An 18,881-nucleotide genomic window follows, 5' to 3' on the forward strand; every position below is an offset into this window, starting at 1 on the left:
CAGCCCCGGGCGGGAGACGGGCCGCGCCCGGCACCCCCGCGCCCGGCAGGGACGGGGGAGGCCGGGCGGCAGCGCGCCCCGCCGGTCGGCAGGCAGCCCCCGCCCCGCACGCCTCCCGCGCCCTCCAGCTCGGCCGCGGAGCCGCCACCGAGCCCCCCGCACCTTGGCTCCGCCTGCTGCCGCTCTCCATCCTCAGCCCCATGGTGCCGGCCGGGCCCGGAGGGGCGGCGGAGGCCGGCGCTCCGCTCGGCGGCGACGGCGGTTCGTCCCCAGCTGCGGGCGGGCGGGCGGGGCGGGGCGCGGCGCTGGGCCGCGGCCTGGCTCGGCCGCCTCCGGCGTTGCCATGGCCACGGGAGCGCGGCGCCGGGCGGGGAGGCCTGCGCCCCGCGGCCCCAGCCCGCGGCCTGCGGGCCTCGCCGTGATGGGGGGGGGGCCGCTCCCCCAGCCCCGGCCGCGGGTGGGCGGGGTGGAGGAGGCGCAGGGCGCTGCGGCTGCCCCCTCACCCCTCGGGCTCGGGCTCGGCCCCGGCCCCAAGGCGTCCCTTCAAGCGGGGCATTGCAGCCAAGCGAAAGTCTCGCCCCGTCGGTGAAAGGTGCCCTAATTATTTAAGCCTTTTTCTTGTAACTTGACAGGAAGTCGAAGCGTAATGGATGCCGGGGAGTGATTTAAGGCAAATTGCGCATATTCCAGAGGAGCAAATGACAAATCGAGAGTCTAGAGCATTCCCAGTGCGTTACACTGAAGAAATTCATTCTCAGTATCTTTCAAAATAAACAGCACCTTAGAAATGAACCACAGAAGTAAACTTTTGAAAAGCAGCATTCGATCCCATCACTGATGAATGTATTCATGCTGATGTGTTGGATTTTAACTTTTTGAAGAAGCCATAGGCTCGTATTTAGTTTTTGTCAGGCAGGCTGCTATTTTCCTTAATGTGAGATCTCCAAGGCTTTTTGCAAGAAAACCCTTTGTGTGTGCCTTTTATGTGAAGCTTCTTCTCACTGATCCGCCAGGGGTACTGTGGTCTCCTCCATAGCCAGACACCTCAAAAAAGTCTATGTGTCGTCCCAGCTGGAGGGACATTCCCCTTCACCATCTAGCAATTTCTACTAATTATAGGCTAAATACAGTTTCTTATGTGATTTGCTACCCTTCCTTACATGCTAGGAAAAATAGTTTGAATGTAGTTCAAAATCATAGCAAAATCAAGGGGATGGTATTCTAAAACAAATTTTCTTCCTTGTTTCTGCCTCATTCAAAGCTCCCCGTAAGTCACACAAACATTCATGCTGGATGAAACCTGCAGTTTATCTACCCCCGTACTTTGTATAGTCTCTTAACAAATACTTCAGAAAACTTTTCAGTAGTCGACTATTGAATGTTAGCAGAAATGTCTTGCTAACCCCTAGCTGTTGGTGGTCAGCCTGTGATTTCCCTTATAATTTTAGATGTTCCCGTTAGCTCTATGAAGTACTCTTTGGATATGGCCTATATTCTTGTGCTTCACGTTGCAGTGATCGTTTTGGCAGTCTAACTCTGTTTTCTGTAAAATCATCTATAAATGTAGTTGGTGTTAAATTTGTCTGGGAGAGGTCAGGAGAGGGAACATATGCCTTGGAAACCCATCGGTCCTCCATCCTCTGGTGGTCCTCTGTCTTTCTGACTGCTTTTTTTTATAAAGCGCCTATTCCCATGGCCTTTCAACTGCCATCAGCCATGATGCCACAAACACCTTACCTTTTTGTCAAAATAAAGTAATTTGATAGCATTTTGTCATTTTCTCTTATGTGTCTTGGATGTGAGGGCAATGTCATGGAGAGTATCTGTTCTCCTCACTCCTTCATGCAAAACCTACAAATCTAGAAAGCCCCAAATCCAACAATTCTTTTGGTTTTGTGTTGTTTTGTTTTTTTCTCTGAAGCAAATTTTTGATTGCATGTGAAATCAGAGATTTGGGGAAAGGGCTTCAGGAAATTAATTACCATAGTTCTTGTGTTTCAGGGTCTCTGGTTTAGACTTTGATATAATCCAAATAGTTAAATCTGTAGATTGTAGAGGTAGAGAAAGTCTTAAACCAGTTTCCATTTCAGATACCTGAAGATACTAGAGAGAATATAAGTGTATGAGATGCTCACCTCTGCGTGGTATTATCCTGTTAGCTGTAATACTCTCTATTGGCCGCAGAGATCATGCTACAGAAAACACTTCTCTCTGTTTTCTTTTTTTTTTTTTTTAAATGAGCTGCTCATGGTAATATTTTTATACTTTTTTAAACCCTTTTTTGTTTCATTATCTGAATTCTGAATTTCAGGTTCCCAAATTCTCAGTGTGCAGTACCAACATGCAGTAAGTAGTCTGTTCTGTCCAACTCAAATGGTGGATTTCTCATAGTCTCCTCCCTATTGTTCCTATACTTTTTTCCGCCATATAGATAATTAAAACACCCAAATGTAAGTAAGCATTTTTAGAAACATATCACAACTATTACCCTGGTTTCTAGGCAACGCTGAGGGAATGTAGCGATTTCCACTAGTTCCCTCTCAATCAGCAGCCACTGCATCCTAGAGATGTCCTGGCTCTGAAATTTTTGACCTCTAATGGCAAGACATACCAAAGCTTTATGTATTTCTAATTCGTCTGACTTATGGTCCTTTGGCTTTTGGCTCCCTTTGGTCTGTGAGACTATATATATTTTAAGTGTAATTAAAAAGTAACCCAGATGTATAGCAATGTGCTAACACATTAAGTCCTGTAACATGTAATAAACAAAAATAAGCCTTTGCAAAAATTGTATCAGTCCTGGACTTTGATCCATCTGAACAAGTGCAGAAATAAATAACACAGATCGCTGCAGAGAGCCTACCATCGTCAAAGAAACAATAATATGACAAAACCTGTAAGATTTGTCCTTTCCCAATTTGAAAAGAGGAAACACAGCACTGAATGTTGTTGGCTTTTTCAGCTGGGCATTTTCCCCTTTTCCTTGGAATGCATTACAACAGAACATGGTTTTAAAACGGACCTACACTGGGACGGAATGAAAGCAGCAGGAATATACTGAGAGAGTCACATTTGCAAGTGTAGATGGGCATCTGTCCCTACCCTGACATGGACTTAGAGAACTATCGCCTTCTTGTCTACTACCTCTGCCCTGTGTATCATCCACTGTAGACACCTAACTGCTGTGAAAATGTACAGTTAATAGTATTCAGCAACAGAACAGCATTTTTAAGCCCAGGGTAGTGTTTATTTTTGTGAAATAAACAAAATTGTTAGAGAAAAAGATTTCAAAAAAAAGGAAATAGCCCATATGATGCTCACTTTCCTTTGCACACTTAGCCCAGGGACAGGACAAGTTTCCTCTGAAAAAGACTGGATGTCGGGCAGGACCTCAAACAGTTACCTGCTCTCTTGGGACAGAGATCTGTTCATAATGTCAGAACTGTGCATTTGTGGGATTTGGCTTTCTTGGAAAAAATAGTTTGTATGTACACTAGAAAATGGAAATCTGCAGTGTGTTGGAGAGTCTTTGCTTATTTCAAGCCATTGATTTTCTTTCATGCTTGCTTTTCCTGACAGCTGTCTATCAAAGTAAGCCTACATATGCAGGCAGAAAACATCCCAACAACCAGATCTGCACACCATATTCACAGAGTGTTCTAGAAGAGCCCTAAATTCATCACACTATGTACTTTATGATGGAAATAAATCTCCTGGATATACTTGAGTTTTTATTTGGCATCAGTACCCTTTCTCAGTGTGGATTTGTCACCCACCTGTGGCTTGGGGTGTCAGCATTCCAAGCCCCTTGCTGCTGCTCGCAGCAGGCTGCCACTGACTTGCAGCAATCCCCAGCCGGTGTGTTCAGACCATTAACCTTGCAATCCATTCCTCTACAACTCTCTGGAAAGAAAAACATTTCCCTGAAAGATCAGAGGAGGCAGTGCTTTCTAAACGCATTTAAACAGGCTTCCTGAGCAGGCTTTTTGCTACCTACTTAGGAAATTCCTGTGTCAAACAATTGGATTAGCTCTTATGCAGCTGGTGTGAGGGGAAAACAGAAAAGACTTAACTGCTGAAATAGTTGTGGTTTTTTTTAAAAGCATACTTTTCCAGGAGGAATGGTAGGTTCTTTTCTGCCTCATGTTTGCTGTGTGTTCTTTGGGTCATATCGTTCTTGTTCATATGTACAGTCTTGAAATATCATTGCAACTTTCTAAATGATAGAAAGGTATGTGTTCTGGCAGGGCTGGAAACTCTTTCCCTTTTTTCATGGCAACGCATTTAGTTGTTTTGTTATTGTCAGTATGGCAGCAGTAGTCAGAGATTTTTGTAAAGCTAGGGCTCCAGTGGGAAAGATGATGCAGAAACAATTCAGAGGAGATGGTCCATGTCTTAAAAACGGCAATATTTAATACCCTGTAATTTGGAATGCAATAAGGAAGCTAACTTAAAGTAAGAGGGAATGTCATAAGGAAGATGAGGGGAACTGTAGGAATATATAATCATAGAATCATAGAATCATTTAGGTTGGAGAAGACCTTTAAGATCATCGAGTCCAACCGTCAATCATGCCTACTAAACCATGTCCTGAAGTGCCTTGTCTAAGTGCTTTTTGAACACCTCCAGGGATGGTGACTCAACCACTTCCCTGGGCAGCCTATTCCAATGCCTGACAACCCTTTCAGTAAAGAAATTTTTCCTAATATCCAACCTAAATCTCCCTCGCTGCAACTTGACACCATTTCCTCTTGTCCTATCTCCAGCCTCCTGACAGAAGAGACCAGCACACCCCTCACTACAACCTCCATTCAGGTAGTTGTAGAGAGCGATAAGGTCTCCCCTCAGCCTCTTCTTCTCCAGACTAAACAGCCCCAGCTCCCTCAGCCGCTCCTCATCAGACTTGTGCTCCAGGCCCCTCACCAGCTTGGTTGCCCTTCTCTGGACATGCTCCAGCACCTCAATGTCTTTCCTGTAGTGAGGGGCCCAAAACTGAACGCAGTACTCCAGGTGCGGCCTCACCAGTGCCGAGTACAGGCGGACGATCACTTCCCTGCTCCTGCTGGCCACACTATTTCTGATGCAGGCCAGGATGCTGTTGGCTGCCTTGGCCACCTGGGCACACTGCTGGCTCATATTCAGCCGGTTGTCGACCAAAACCCCCAGGTCTTTTTCCACCGGGCAGCTTTCCAGCCACTCTTCCACAGGCCTGTAGCGCTGCGTGGGGTTGTTGTGACCCAAGTGCAGGACCCGGCACTTGGCCTTGTTGAATCTCATACAGTCGGCCTCGGCCCATCAATCCAGCCTGTCCAGATCCCTCTGGAGAGCCTTCCTACCCTCGAGCAGATCAACCCTCCCTCCTAACTTGGTGTCATGACATAAGGTTTCTATGAACACAGTGTTAAACCGCCGTAATATTTATCAGCTTACAAGAAAAAGTCTCCCCTGCAGTATGAATAACTACTACCAAAACCCTTCAGGAAGCTGCTGTGCAGACATGCTCTGTACAACTGTTCTTTCTCTTCAGATCTATACCTCCTGAAAGGAGGTTGTAGTGATGTGGGTACTGGTCTCTTCTATCAAGTTACTAGTGATAGGATGAGAGGAAATGGCCTTGAGTTGCACCAGGGGAGGTTTAGGTTGGATATTAGGAAAAAATTTCTTTACTGAAAGGGGTGTCAGGCATTGGAACCGGCTGCCCAGGGAAGTGGTTGAGTCACCATCCCTGGAGGTGTTCAAAAAGCACTTAGACAAGGCACTTCAGGACATGGTTTAGTGGGCATGGTGGTGTTGGGTTGACGGTTGGACTCAATGATCTTAAAGGTCTTTTCCAACCTAAATGATTCTATGATTCTATACAGAGTCTTCTAATGCATCTATCTCCATGATACAAGAGTATTTTCAAATGTGGCAAGGAAGAAACCTCTATAAATCGTGTAAGATTTTATTCTCGGCTGTAATGTAAAACCTAGTAGCTGGGGTGACTCAAGTTCTGCTTATATTTATTCTTACACTGTGCCATTTTCTGTTTATCTACTGTTCCCATGAATGTTTGCAGACAGGAGGCTTGTATGTGAAAAACTGTCCTTTATTAGGGCTGACTGCTGAGGGCTGGTCTTTTCTCATTACTTTACTTGAGCTATTAGGTATTAAAGAATGCAGACTGCAGTAACTAACTGAGTAATTGGAATTTTAAAGGGAAAATACTATGTAAATGTCATAACTCAGTTTTCTAGACCATAAGAAATGCTTTATTTTCTAATAGATTTACCTATTGTGCCACATGGAAATGCTTACTCATAGTAATTAATGAGAAACAGGATGAAAACATATTTTTAATATTTCAGTCAATATCAGAAATTTAGGACTCAGATTAGACATATATAAATGATACAACTCCATTAAATCCAGCGAAGCTATTCCTGCTTAGGCTGAGATGGATTGACTACATCTACCCAGTCCGTGGCAGGCAGACAGAAGAATGTCAGTGTGGTATTTTGTGTGGCCCACCCACCTTCTACACAGCTACTACAGCATGCTCAGGCTTGCCTAAGAGTGTATTAATCCATGCACATGCTTGAACAAATGGGATCCTATGTGCTGAAGAGAGTACCTTCAGCTTTGCCAAGGTCAAGCAGAGGAATTCTCAAGGGCAGCTTCAGAATTCCCTGCAAAAGACAATACAATATTATGATTTTCCACAGCACTTTGATGCATTTTCAATATCTGCGTGAATGTGAAATACAGTTTTACTAGAAATAGACTGAAATTCCCAACATCATGTTAACCACTTGTAACCATGTGTGAAAGAAAGCAACGGGCAAGAAAATGGCAGGAATCAAAATGTAATATGTGAAGTTTAATTGTTGCAATGAAATCCTCTAAGAGTAATTTTTCTGTGGAATCATTTCATTAATACAAAAAAAAAAATCCTAGGAAGAATTGTCATAAGTACTTTCTGTTACATTGTCTAGGACTTCCCTTCAGCTAAAAGTTATATTCCAAGGAAAACACCTGCTACTTACTAAATTTGTATGTTGTTACTGTCATCATAAGAATTCAGGAATATCCGTGTTCAGATTTAGACAGAACCCAAATTTTACTGTTTTAAAATTTGGTATAAAGTCTTTTTTTTTCCCTTCCCATTAATACGTTACATCAGATAAGAAAGGGACTTCAGTTTGATGGATGTTTCACAGGTCCAGGAGTCAAGATGCTCAGGGTCTGTTTATAGCTTTGTCAGTGACTTGTGTGACCTTGTGTACACCAATTTGGGTGCCTGAGCAGGTTGCAGTCTAAATCACCTCAACGTGATTCATAGTTCGTAGTAAAAATGGAGACACTTAAGTTCATGTGCTTGTCTGCATTTTTGGGATGAGTCTTTTTGCACTGTGCTTATCATCAATAGAAACAGAAATGACATCTATCCTTTGAATAATAAATATCGAAACTGCAGATTACATGGTATAGTTGAGACCTAAACACAGAATGGTATTTATCCCTAATCTAATGTCACAGAAGCCAGTAGGGCCAGTGATTTTTAATATTAAACATGAATATCTGTAGTGGAGTATAACAATTCCACACAAGACTAGAAGGGGTTGAATTTACTCTGAGTAAGCAAATCAGTTCTACAATGTAGAAATAAAGGAAAATAGGACTAGGATAGGGAGAAGTCTTAATGTGTTACAATGGTTTCTTTAATGACAGACAACATCATCATACAAATCTCTCCCATAAGCTGTTCAATCTCTGTCTTAGAAGTTGTATGCTTTTATTCTTGCAGCCCTCTTCAAAATTTGCTCAAAAATTCAATTCCTTACATAGCTAGAAACCTTTAAATTCATGATCAGTGTATACTCAGTTAATGTTGTACCAGTATTAGTCTCATGCTCATCTATTCACTTTTCAGAAATTAGTATTTCCATTCCCCCAATGCATGTTTTTCTTCATATATTCTAGTAAGATCTGTGCTAGAAACATTTACCTGATTCATATGAATTTTATTTTCCAAGACTTCCCATGTTCACTTAATATTCCTGTGTCTCTTTCCTCCTGTGTCATCTGCTGTTCATAATAACAGCTCTTCTCTGCCCTCCAATGCATGCCTTTGCACTTGCTGCTGCTAATACTAATTGTGTTCTAAGCTGTACCACACAAATTTGCAGTATCAATAAATACTTTCCAAATCATAACCTGTTCCTTCTCAATATTGGCAATACCTTCCAATTTCTATCATTCCCACATTCCATACATTATAAATATGCACAACTAGCTATTTCACCAAATGTACTGTGAAAGTATCAAAAGTCTTCCAAGACTGGTTTTCCAGGATCATCAGCAGTAACGTCTCTCCAATCCTTGTAGTTTACCTATCAAGAAAACCTGTTTTGTCTCCCTTTTAGCTAAGTGCATCTCAAGAACCTCTCAGGTTCTATTTGGTTAATAAAACCTATTAGGTTTTATTGCATTTACTAATTACTTCCACATGCCCTTGGTTTCTGCTTTCTTTAAAATATATCCTTGAAGAGTGTTGAGGTCAAACTAGCAGGCCTGTGACTACCTGGATCATTTTCCTCCTTTCTAGATTACAGATATTATGTTCACAATTTTCCAGTTATTTGGTATCACAGTGAGCTTGTTAGCTTAGTTATGGCTAGTCATGTTCCTCTCCTCCATACAATTCTCTTTGCCTTTTTTCAGTTTTCTCAGAACTATGGAAGGATTTCTGGAGAAACTTCATTGTGTTGTTAAACTTCATAAGCTCACTCTGTCTGACAGATAAGGACCAGTGTCCTCACCTTCATCCATGACGGGCTAAGACACCTGACAACCATAAGGCACCATGCTCTTCAGTAAGTACCCAGTAAACTATACATTAATACCATGAGTTAGAAAATATTAGCAGGTTCTTTCCACCTCAGCAGAAGTTATGGGGAAGGAATTTCTATGCACTTTACTGGAGGTGCAGTAATTTGATTCTTAATGGTGTTTGTTAATCATATCTCTAAGTCTAGGGACTGAGGAGTTAGCAATTTAAGACACAAATTACTTGACTGATTAAAGCTTAATGCAAGTTTTAAATCGCCTCAGTTGTTCTTCGCCTTAAGAACATTAGCAATTTTTAAGGTGGAATAAAATATCTGAGAAGGAAGATGACACAGAAAACAAAGCAGTCATGATCAAAACAAAATGGAGGTGAACGCAAGGCTCCCTGTAAGACTGTTGTCTTTAGATTTGCAGATATAGAGATATATTTTCCTTGCTGCTTTGGAAATGACTGAAGAACAATTGGTTCTTTTAGTAAAAGTCAAGACAGTAGCACAAATCTTTGATTTACAAAATACAAATGGGGATGGGGGTAGTTCAGCTGCTTTTTCTTTGTGTGTAAGAAAAAATGATTGTCATTTTATTTGCTGAAAGTAGAGCTAGATTGCCTTTTTTTTTGGCTACTGATAATTTTCTTTTCATTTGAAGATTTCACTAGCTATTTCTTTTGGATCTCAGTAGGTTTTGAGGATTATATTACTGGTAACTAGCTCATGTTTGCTGTGTGGTGGCTGCTGCAGTGTTACTGATCTGAAAACTTGTTTCTCCAAACTAATGAAATGTATAGCTATATTGGTTTACTTTTGTCAGTTCCCATGGCAGCCTCTCCAGCTATAAAGATGCTATGGGCTGTTGGACTGTTGTGTATCCATGTTTGCAACAGTTGGATCTCCTCCTACCACTGTGTGTGAATCAGAAACAACTACTAACAAAAGGAAGTTGACTGCCTTTTATTACTAACCCCTGATTAATGAATAATGAATGTCATGGTAGAGGATAAAGTAGGCCAAAAATAGATGTTTGTTTTAATGATATAATTCCTAAAGCCAAAACTGAAATATTATTCATTTTGGAAAATTTTGTGACAAACAGCCACAATCTTAGAGAATTTTCATGCACAAAGCACATATTCACTATATGTCAAAACTTGTTGTTTTGTGTTCATTGCATAAACAAAGAAAAAAACCCACTTTTTAAAATATCCATCCCAAATCAGAGTGAAGCAGAACCAAACCAGGTCCTATCTGCCATGAAGATGCCACACATCTGAAGCAGAAAAAAACTGTTGAAGAGTCCAATACCAAATATCACCTCATTTGTTTTAAAGTTTGTCACAGCTTAAGTGAGTACTGATTTCAGTGCTTCAGTGAATTTCTTACAAGAAATGGGGAAACAATAGGATCCCAGCTTTTCTGTAGTTTGCCTTGAGTGTATGTCTTTACCCAGTTATGAGAGAAACAAAATGCATTACAATGTTGAAAAGCATGGAAGATAATGCAAAAAAGGTTTGCTTTGTAATTAAATAAAGTTGAAATAGATCTTTAGTGAACATATCTGTGTTTCATTCAGTTTTGGCCACTTCTCAAGACAGTGGAATGAAGATCGAAAAGAGAAAGAGAATTCTGGAAGTGAGAAAAAGGAAATTGACATACAGGGATAAATTGACAGCTATAGATTTCTGTGATTACACAAAATGAAAAATTAAAGAGCCTTTGTGATTTATTCTTTTTGGACTGTTACAAAATCAAGAATGAGATATTTATTATAATTAAAGGATGATGCTGTATTGCCAGAAAGTAATATGAAATGCTGATTTATAACCCAAATAGCCAGCATGTATAATTTATAGATGTTTGTGGTAATTGAGAGGGAGGGTGGTTTTATGCAAAGATTTTGTATGGAATAAACTGCTGGAATAAGAGATATATTTTTACCAAGCAAAATGACAGTAACAGATATGTATATGTCTTGATTCTTATATTATTTCTTTATCAACAATATTTTTCAGTATACCAGTCTGGGTTCTTATGTCATGAAATTACCCTTTTTTTCTGATTAAGTAGTTGGGCTTTGGAAAATCTCATTTTCATTTTTCACTCTATTCAGGATTCTCATGAAATTAGATGAGATGCTAGACCATTCTATATACCAATTACCTCATCTGTAAATGGCCATAATAATATTTATTCTAAAAGGTTTCCATGATTCACTTTTGCTAGTAGAGTGTTTTCAGATACTCAGCTGGAAGATGCTAAAGAAAATAGAATTAGCTGTATTGTTTCTCCTTGAAATATCAAGCACAGGCATTGGCAAAGGCAAGTTATTGATCTATCTAGCAAGGACCTGTAATAGCAAACTTCCATGCCTGTTTATATATTTAGCGGCACCTAATGTTAGTAGAGTCAAATTTCTGTCAACATTTTTATAACCATAGCTGCTCTGAGTTCCAACTTGGCATTCAGAAAACTTGCACCATAAATGTACACTTCTGCCCTACTTCTGAACTCTACAATGGAGTCCCTTTTTACCACTGTCTGTGCAGATAGCTACTTATGATGGTGACAGAGCCTTCATTCATTCCATCGCTTTCCTTTACTCAAAATGCTTGTCAACATAGTTCTGTGCTAAATTCTTTCCTTCTTTAATTAATTTAAGTTAATTAATGTGGTTACAGTACTGATGGATTTGGTGGTACGTGCTTAAAATGAGATCCACAAGATATTTCAGTGCCTAACTGCCATTGACTCAATCAGACTTGCTTCCCTAAGTACCTTTGGGAACTTGTGCTATAGTCATCTATAGCTATGGATCAGGACTAATTGGTTTGGTTTCCTGAATTCTTGAATGGTCAACTGGAAATGTTTTAAAGGGGCATCTTTTTCTCAGAGTGAATACTCAGTGCTGTCTGAAAACTGTTTTTTTCAAGGTGTCTTCAGCTGGGAATGGAAATCACTTGTCACTTTTGAAAGCTTTGGTTGACAGCTGCTGTAATAAACCAGTCACCAATCCCCAACACTCTTTAGTATTTCAAAGCAGTGTTCTAAATGAGGGGGAGGTCTTTCCCTTAATAGGCAGCCTTGTGAAACTATTTCTTTGTGCCAATAAAAAGAGAAAAAAAGAAGAAAAATCCAGAGTGCTTATCTAAGTTGTACATGCATTTTGTAATACAAGTAATTTTGATCTGACTGTTCAACCACCATGTTAAGTCTCTGGGAACTAGAGATTACCCGCATCACATTATTTTGTATAGTAAGGAAGCAGATAAGAACTACTAAATGGGATCTTTATAGACAAATACAATGTAAAGGTGTAAAAAATATATAGTGTTTTATATTGTTCCTTTTAGACAGATCTCAAGGCTTTTCTATGTATTACATACAGAAGTAACTGCAGCTGGTTTAGAGCTGTAGGGATGCGTTCCTGAATTACTTCATAAAAGGCTTAAAGAATGTGTGCATTCAAAATGTAAATGTATAATGGAGGCTGCCTGTAGACAATCTGCTACCATTAGCTTAGGAAGTTAATGTACATTACATTTTTCCATTCTTCAGCATAAAGATACCCTATCTCAGTACAATTCCCAACTCACGTAACTCTTTATTGCCTTTATATTCCCAGAATGCATATAGTCCAGAATCTTACTATAATTATATACAGTGACATATTTCTTTTCATAGGTAGCAGAATGAAATGCATGTCACCTGTTGGTCTGTAGGCTGTAGCAGATCTGCTAACTGTGAGAAGCCACTGCCTATGGGTTGATTCACAGTGAGCTTCTCACTTTGCTGAGAGTATGCCATGTGCGAATAACACTGCAGCCTCTTGCCATGTTGCATCTAAACTGTTGTAATTCCACTACATCTTCTCCCATAAAATACTGTGAAACAGTTAATGAAATGGAGAATGGTAGTTGTTGTAGAAGGTGACATTGTATACTAGGATGAATCTAGTCTTTTCATTGCTTTCTTTTTTACCAAATCCACTAGATTCCACTCAGGGGGTTGTATTTTTATTTCTTTTTCATGACTCTGTATGTGTGTGCATGTACAATTTGTGTAGAAACTCAATTTGGGATGCACCTACTGTTAGGCTATGCATCTTCAGAAATGCAGGAATAGCTTTTTCCTTGCTGGTATATTAAGACACTCAGTCATGAGCTGTTTTCCTGATTGTTATTATAGTGCCTGGCACACTGTTCCTGTAATTAATGATTTCTAATTCACACTCAGAACATAGCCCCCACTCTTCCTACAACAGAATAATAATTTATTGATTTGATTTTGCTTGAAATATCATCCTATTTCAAAGTCATTTTCCCCTGGGAGATCCAGCACTGAAGGTGCCAGTGGTGTGCAGATACAGAGACCCAGGCAATTCAGAGTGTTAGCCTTTCAAACAATGGCTAAACTACTGGTTGCAAAAGTTCTATATCTGTGTGGCTGAAAAGACACATGTCCTGGGCTACAAAGCTGAGGGAAGGTGTGTGAGAGTGCTGGGAGTGAAACTGAATAGGAAGCCTCATCTCATTCCTTATTCCACAGCTCCATACTGAATACCATTGCTTTCACATTTTGGGAACAGCTTCTTACTACACCAGCCATGTGAGAAATATGTTACCTAATTTAGAAAGTAGTAAAGCTCTTCTAAGTACTGTAAAAGTGATGATGATTAATGCAAGAGTTGTAGTCAGCCCTTTAAATGCTCAGTATAGCTTCCTTCTTCCCCTGCTGTTCAGAGTAGAAAAGAAATAGGCACAAGTGAAAGCTATAGGAGGACTGGTCACAGTGAATGGTGTCTGTGCAGACTGTTCCTTCCTACTTTAGCTATTCTATAGCTGCATTAATCCCCACATTTAATAGGCTGCTGATATGATACACTGCATTGAAAAACACGGAAAGGAACAGCTGCAGTTAGTGGCATACTTGATTCTAAGAAATGATGAAAGCTTTCAGTAAAATGGGTGGTAAGACAATGCTTCTGAGACCAGCATTAATGTCTTTGGTGTGTACGGCCCCTGACCCTGCCCTACTGGCTGATAAGTCTGCTGTCATGTCTGCAGGAACTAAGGTCAGAGTACAGGATAAGCATTCTTCTATGTAGCTGAATTAGTTCTACTAGTCCTGCAGATTAAGAAGGAAATAGTCAGGCTATGCAGCAATACAGAAAATAATCTGAAGTCTTGTCCAAGATCCCTGTGTGTTCTAAGTACAAAGCTTTGTAAGTGTATTTCTTACACCTAGAGGCATTAAACAAAAAAGCATTAGAGCAACAAGCATATACATAAAACTGTGTTATTTGCTCTATTTTCTTTGATCTACTCAAGTAGTGCAATTTTATACTACTCCTTGAATGACTCCTGTATGTGCAGGTGTGATTTAATATATTTCTGTGGTGCATTAAACACTTCCACTCATTTATCCCCCATTCTGCCTTCAAGCTAAAGAGTCTGTGTCCCACGCATTGATCCTTACCCTTCCCAAGTCAAGGCCATCTATTCTCCAATCCTTCATTTGTATCACAATCTTTGGGGTTTTCCCATTCCCCTTTTACCTTGTTACTAGCATGGTTGCCTGTAGTTCTATCAGTATGTTCCTGATATTGACTGCCCTTCATCCGCTGCCCCTCATTTTCCCTCTCTGGATATTTTGTGTGCTACTCTTCCCCTGCGCCTGCTGCTACGTTCTTTCACAAAGTCTGCATTGCCACTGCATTGCCACTGCATTGCCTTGGCAGGCCAAACTCTCACAGGGGGCCAGGAAGCTCATGCTCCAGGGAGGCTCATACCCGTGTTTTCTTGCATCGCTTGTTTCTCCCATGCAATCAGCCCCAGGGGTCCGCCCAGCCCCCCCGGTGCCGGTGAGACCAGCGGGTAAATGGACAGCCGGGTCGGAGCGGGCTGCCCGCCAGCTCGTAACTGTCCAGGGTCCTGCAAGCCGTCAGCAGGCTGGGCTGGCTTCTGCCTGTACCCTTCCTTTCGTGACTCTGCTACTGGTGTGAATGGCAAAGAAACATAGGTATCTCCGAAAGCTTACCCCCAAATTTCCTGTTTAATATAGAGGAAGGTTATCAACCTGCTAAGGTAAAGCATCATGTACCTATCTAGTAAGAAATCTTAAAAAAATGACGTGAATAGTACTGCTATAACATGAATTTGGTGGCTTGTTTTTATTAATCAGGCTTGCTATTTTTGTCAGATATCAGCCTTTGATCTTATAAGGATTCTTCAGGGACATAATGGAAAAACTGAGAGCCAGATTGTAATTCTCCCATGACTATGATTCAGGAGTAATTGTACTGAAGTCAAATTAAACTAATGTGAAACAGATGTAAGTGGGTTCAGACAGAGACTCAATGCTATGCAGCTTGAGTTAATACTTTTTTACGTGGCAGATCTTTTACTGAAAAAAATGCTACAATATACTTTTACATTAATAATGTGCATGTACTTTTTCAGATAGAATAAAAAAGTGAGGTAACTACTCCACTGTAGTCCTTGCTGGCCATACAAAGGGATTGATGTAACAGGTGTCTGAATGCTGGAGTCTGGCTAATGAGGCATGTTTACCAGAAGAGAACTGAAGATGAAGAAGATGGTTACAGAATGTGAACCAGGTACCTCCTCTCCTGTTCTGGCATTTAGAGGGTGGATGCCTAAAGTGGGTCTGAGAATATGAATGATGTATTAGGATATGAGAGGCAGGATCCATAGTGTATTCTGTTTAGTGTCACTGGCCAGAGGAACCTGCAGACAGGCTGTGGTAACTCAAACAGGTCAGATCTGAGAAGATACCATCCTGGCAAAGGTTATTACTGAGGTGTAGCTGCCTCAGACAGACTCACTGATTTCATTGAAACCATCTCTGCCAGTAAGCAAGTTTTCTGTTCTGCAGATTTATCCCTGAATGAATGAAGACACAGCACTGCATGCTATGACTTAAAAAGTGGTAAGAAACTGCATGCAGTAGAAGACAATAAAAATAGTAGGTTGCTTTTCCTTGCACAGTGCATAGTAATCCTGATTCTTACTTAACTTCTTGATTCTTAACTAAACTAAAGCTTCTGAAAATCATCTGCAAAAAAGGTCTTCAGGTTATCCTAGAGAGAAGGCTTTAAATGCCCTCCTAGACAGAAAGTTTTCTAGAGAATAAAGAAGTTATAAAAGCATTCTGCACTGGATCCTGTCCAAATTCATACTACTAAAGTGCATCCTGTTCACTTGGGATGCACTTCACTTGGGTTATTCTCTGGCTTTCTTGGTCTGAGTGTAAATAACAGCACTCCTGTAGCAATAAACTGAATGAATAATGATCTTCACAATCAGAAATACCAGATTTCAAACAACCATATAGTTAACCATAAACTGAATAGTTAAATACACAAATGAGCATATTACAAGGCGATGACACAAAGACTGTTTAGACTTCCACCTAACCGTGTCTCATCTCTTCAGTGTATCCAAGAAATGGAACATACTAGTTACAGGTAATTTCTATGTACTATCAATGCATTTTTTCCACTCCTGCTCACTAGATTTAAGTAGGTATAAGAGCTATTTATTCATCTGTTCTGCTATGGCTTTCTTTGAGTTACATCAGAACAGCTTCTAAATCACTCATGCCATATTAATAATTGTCGTGGTTTAACCCCAGCTGGCAACTAAGCACCACACAGCTGCTTGCTCACTCCCCTCCAGTGGGATGGGGGAGAGAATCGGAAGGGTAAAAGTGAGAAAACTCGTGGGTTGAGATAAAGACAGTTTAATAGGTAAAGCAAAAGCCGCGCACACAAGCAAAGCAAAACAAGGAATTAATTCACTACTTCCTATTGGCACACAGGTGTTCATCCATCTCTAGGAAAGCAGGGCTCCATCATGCGTAACGGTTACTTGGGAAGACAAATGTCATCACTCCAAACATCCCCCCCTTCCTTCTTCTCCCCCCAGCTTTGTATGCTGAGCATGACGTCCTATGGTCTGGAATACCCCTGTGGTCAGTTTGGGTCAGCTGTCCCAGCTGTGTCCCCTCCCAACTTCTTTTGCCCCTCCAGCCTTCTCGCTGGCTGGGCATGAGAAGCTGAAAAGTCTTTGACTTAGTATAAACACTACTTAGCAACAACTAAAACCATCAGTGTGTTATCAACATTATTCTCATACTAAATCTGAAACACACTATACCAGCTACTATGAAGAAAATTAACTCTATCCCAGCCAAAACCAGGACACTAATGAACAGTAGAAGGGTGCTTAGCATTTTTTTTTTTTCTTTCAGTGAGATTGCTTGTAATAGAAAGCCTCTTGTCTATTGTGTTGTGACTGTCACAGACCCAGTCCTATAAGGCACTGATTCTCAACTAACACCAACTCTGAGGACATTAAGTCTGAACAATGAGCCCTAAATGAAAAGGAATCAGTCTGATAAACTACTGATATAAAGTGAGTCCTGAAAATTCTTATGCAGGTACTAAAATAGATTGATCATGCTATATTTAGTGTTTTTTTCTTGGTGGTCTTTCATTTAAATATTAAACATTACTGAATCCACTTAGCTTATAAAAGTTGACAGAGTAACAGCTTGAAACACTATCGCTTCAAGGCACCAGTTCTCCCTATCATGAGAATTCGACATCACTGAGGGGTGAAAGGCCTTTTATTTGCATAAGATAATAGTTATGTTTCTATGCAACAGCTGTGCTGTCAGTGAAAGATGCGCTCATTGTGCCAAATCCATCTCTGGAGTAACCCCATTGATTTTAAATTAATTACTTTGGGAATAAATTGGCCCACTAGCTAAAATTGCAGGTTTGAGGCATTGAAATAATTGAGCAAGATTTCCATGATCATAACATGGTAAAAAATTGGAAAACAATTACATGATGTCATGCATTTATGTACCTGACAGATCACAATTGATTTGCCAAAAGGTTTTTAAAACATATAGCTAAAGCAAACATTTATGTAGAGCTTACAGACACTTTGGGGGAATATGGAAACATTAAGAGGATACAAGAAACAGGAATACAGTATGGTGTCATTATTATCTACTTAGTGTTACTGTAAGTCAAACAAATATGAGATGTCTCTGTAAGATCAGTTTAATGATAAAAGATTCATATGGCCAAATGAGAATTCCTCTTCTTTAGACAGTAACAATCAGGATGTGTTTCTGGTAATGAACTACCTGAAGATTTCACCTCTAGACTGTAGACTTCCTGCATGTGTTAGCAGGAATTTAATGCTGTTGGCCTTTCAGTGGCCTGTTTGAGTTTTGTGATATTAGGTGAGTTCTCAGTGGATAGATGTCTGTGGCACAATACCCACCTCATCAGTTAACTGCTGATAGTTATGGCACAAAGACAAAATATTGCTTGGGTTAGGGTGACACAATTGAGTAATATATGTCTGTATGTTAGTTTTTCCCAGTAATGTACAAGGAAGATGCCAGTAAACTGGGAACTCTTTTGAATGCTGAGGAAAAGTTATATACGTGCATATATGTTATATGTATGTGTGTATAAATACATAAACAGTTCTTTATTGATACATATTTGATAAGTGATCTTGTTGGGTGTTCAGAAGCCTTCTTTGAAGCCTTTTTGGTTATTGGAATCATTAAAAGATTTCCCAACCATGATTCAAGCGATCACACGGCACAATTAGCAAAGCCTACCCTCACTTTTGTTTCCATTCAATTTGCAGAAGTAACATCAACAGGAATCCCGAAGCCTGTTCAGAATGCATCATGGTTTGCTTGCAATGGAAATACCTTGTGCTCCTGATGTCATCATTGCAATCATCTCAAATTCAAGTCTGACTGAGCAGGCTCATTATCATTCTCACCATGTCCTCCCTTAGAGCAGCCTCTCCCGCCTCCTCCTGTACAGCACAAAACAAGAGCCACAGGGGTGCTTGGATTAGGAAAAGGAGAGACACCCAGCACCTCCCCCCAAGAAAACTTGCTGCATTACTTCCTTCTAGTTTCTTCAATCTACATACTGCTTTACAGGACCTTGCACACCACCACCAAATGAAGGTGTGGATTCACGAATATTGATTT

General features: G+C 40.5%; 1 protein-coding gene and 1 long non-coding RNA gene across 4 annotated transcripts in view; one reads left to right on the forward strand and one right to left on the reverse strand.

Annotated features, from left to right (window-relative positions):
* The window catches only part of SPATA7 (spermatogenesis associated 7), a 46,666-nt gene extending 46,212 nt beyond the window's left edge, over positions 1-454 (reverse strand). The window contains exon 1 of one of the 3 annotated variants that reach the window (XM_030043894.1): positions 163-454. In XM_030043894.1, the coding sequence (XP_029899754.1) occupies positions 163-202 (40 nt within the window). In that variant the 5' untranslated portion in view covers positions 203-454. The remainder of the gene's footprint in view (positions 1-162) is intronic. The other 2 variants (XM_030043875.1, XM_030043883.1) reach the window with 2 other exon arrangements.
* Positions 180-10,593, forward strand: LOC115353863. Its single transcript, XR_003927725.1, has 3 exons — positions 180-261; positions 8,704-8,855; positions 10,399-10,593. It is a non-coding gene; the product is annotated as an uncharacterized LOC115353863 (long non-coding RNA).
* Positions 10,594-18,881: the final 8,288 nt, after the last annotated feature.

This window comes from Aquila chrysaetos, chromosome 2 (assembly GCF_900496995.4).
Source record: "Aquila chrysaetos chrysaetos chromosome 2, bAquChr1.4, whole genome shotgun sequence".
NCBI lineage: Eukaryota > Metazoa > Chordata > Aves > Accipitriformes > Accipitridae > Aquila > Aquila chrysaetos.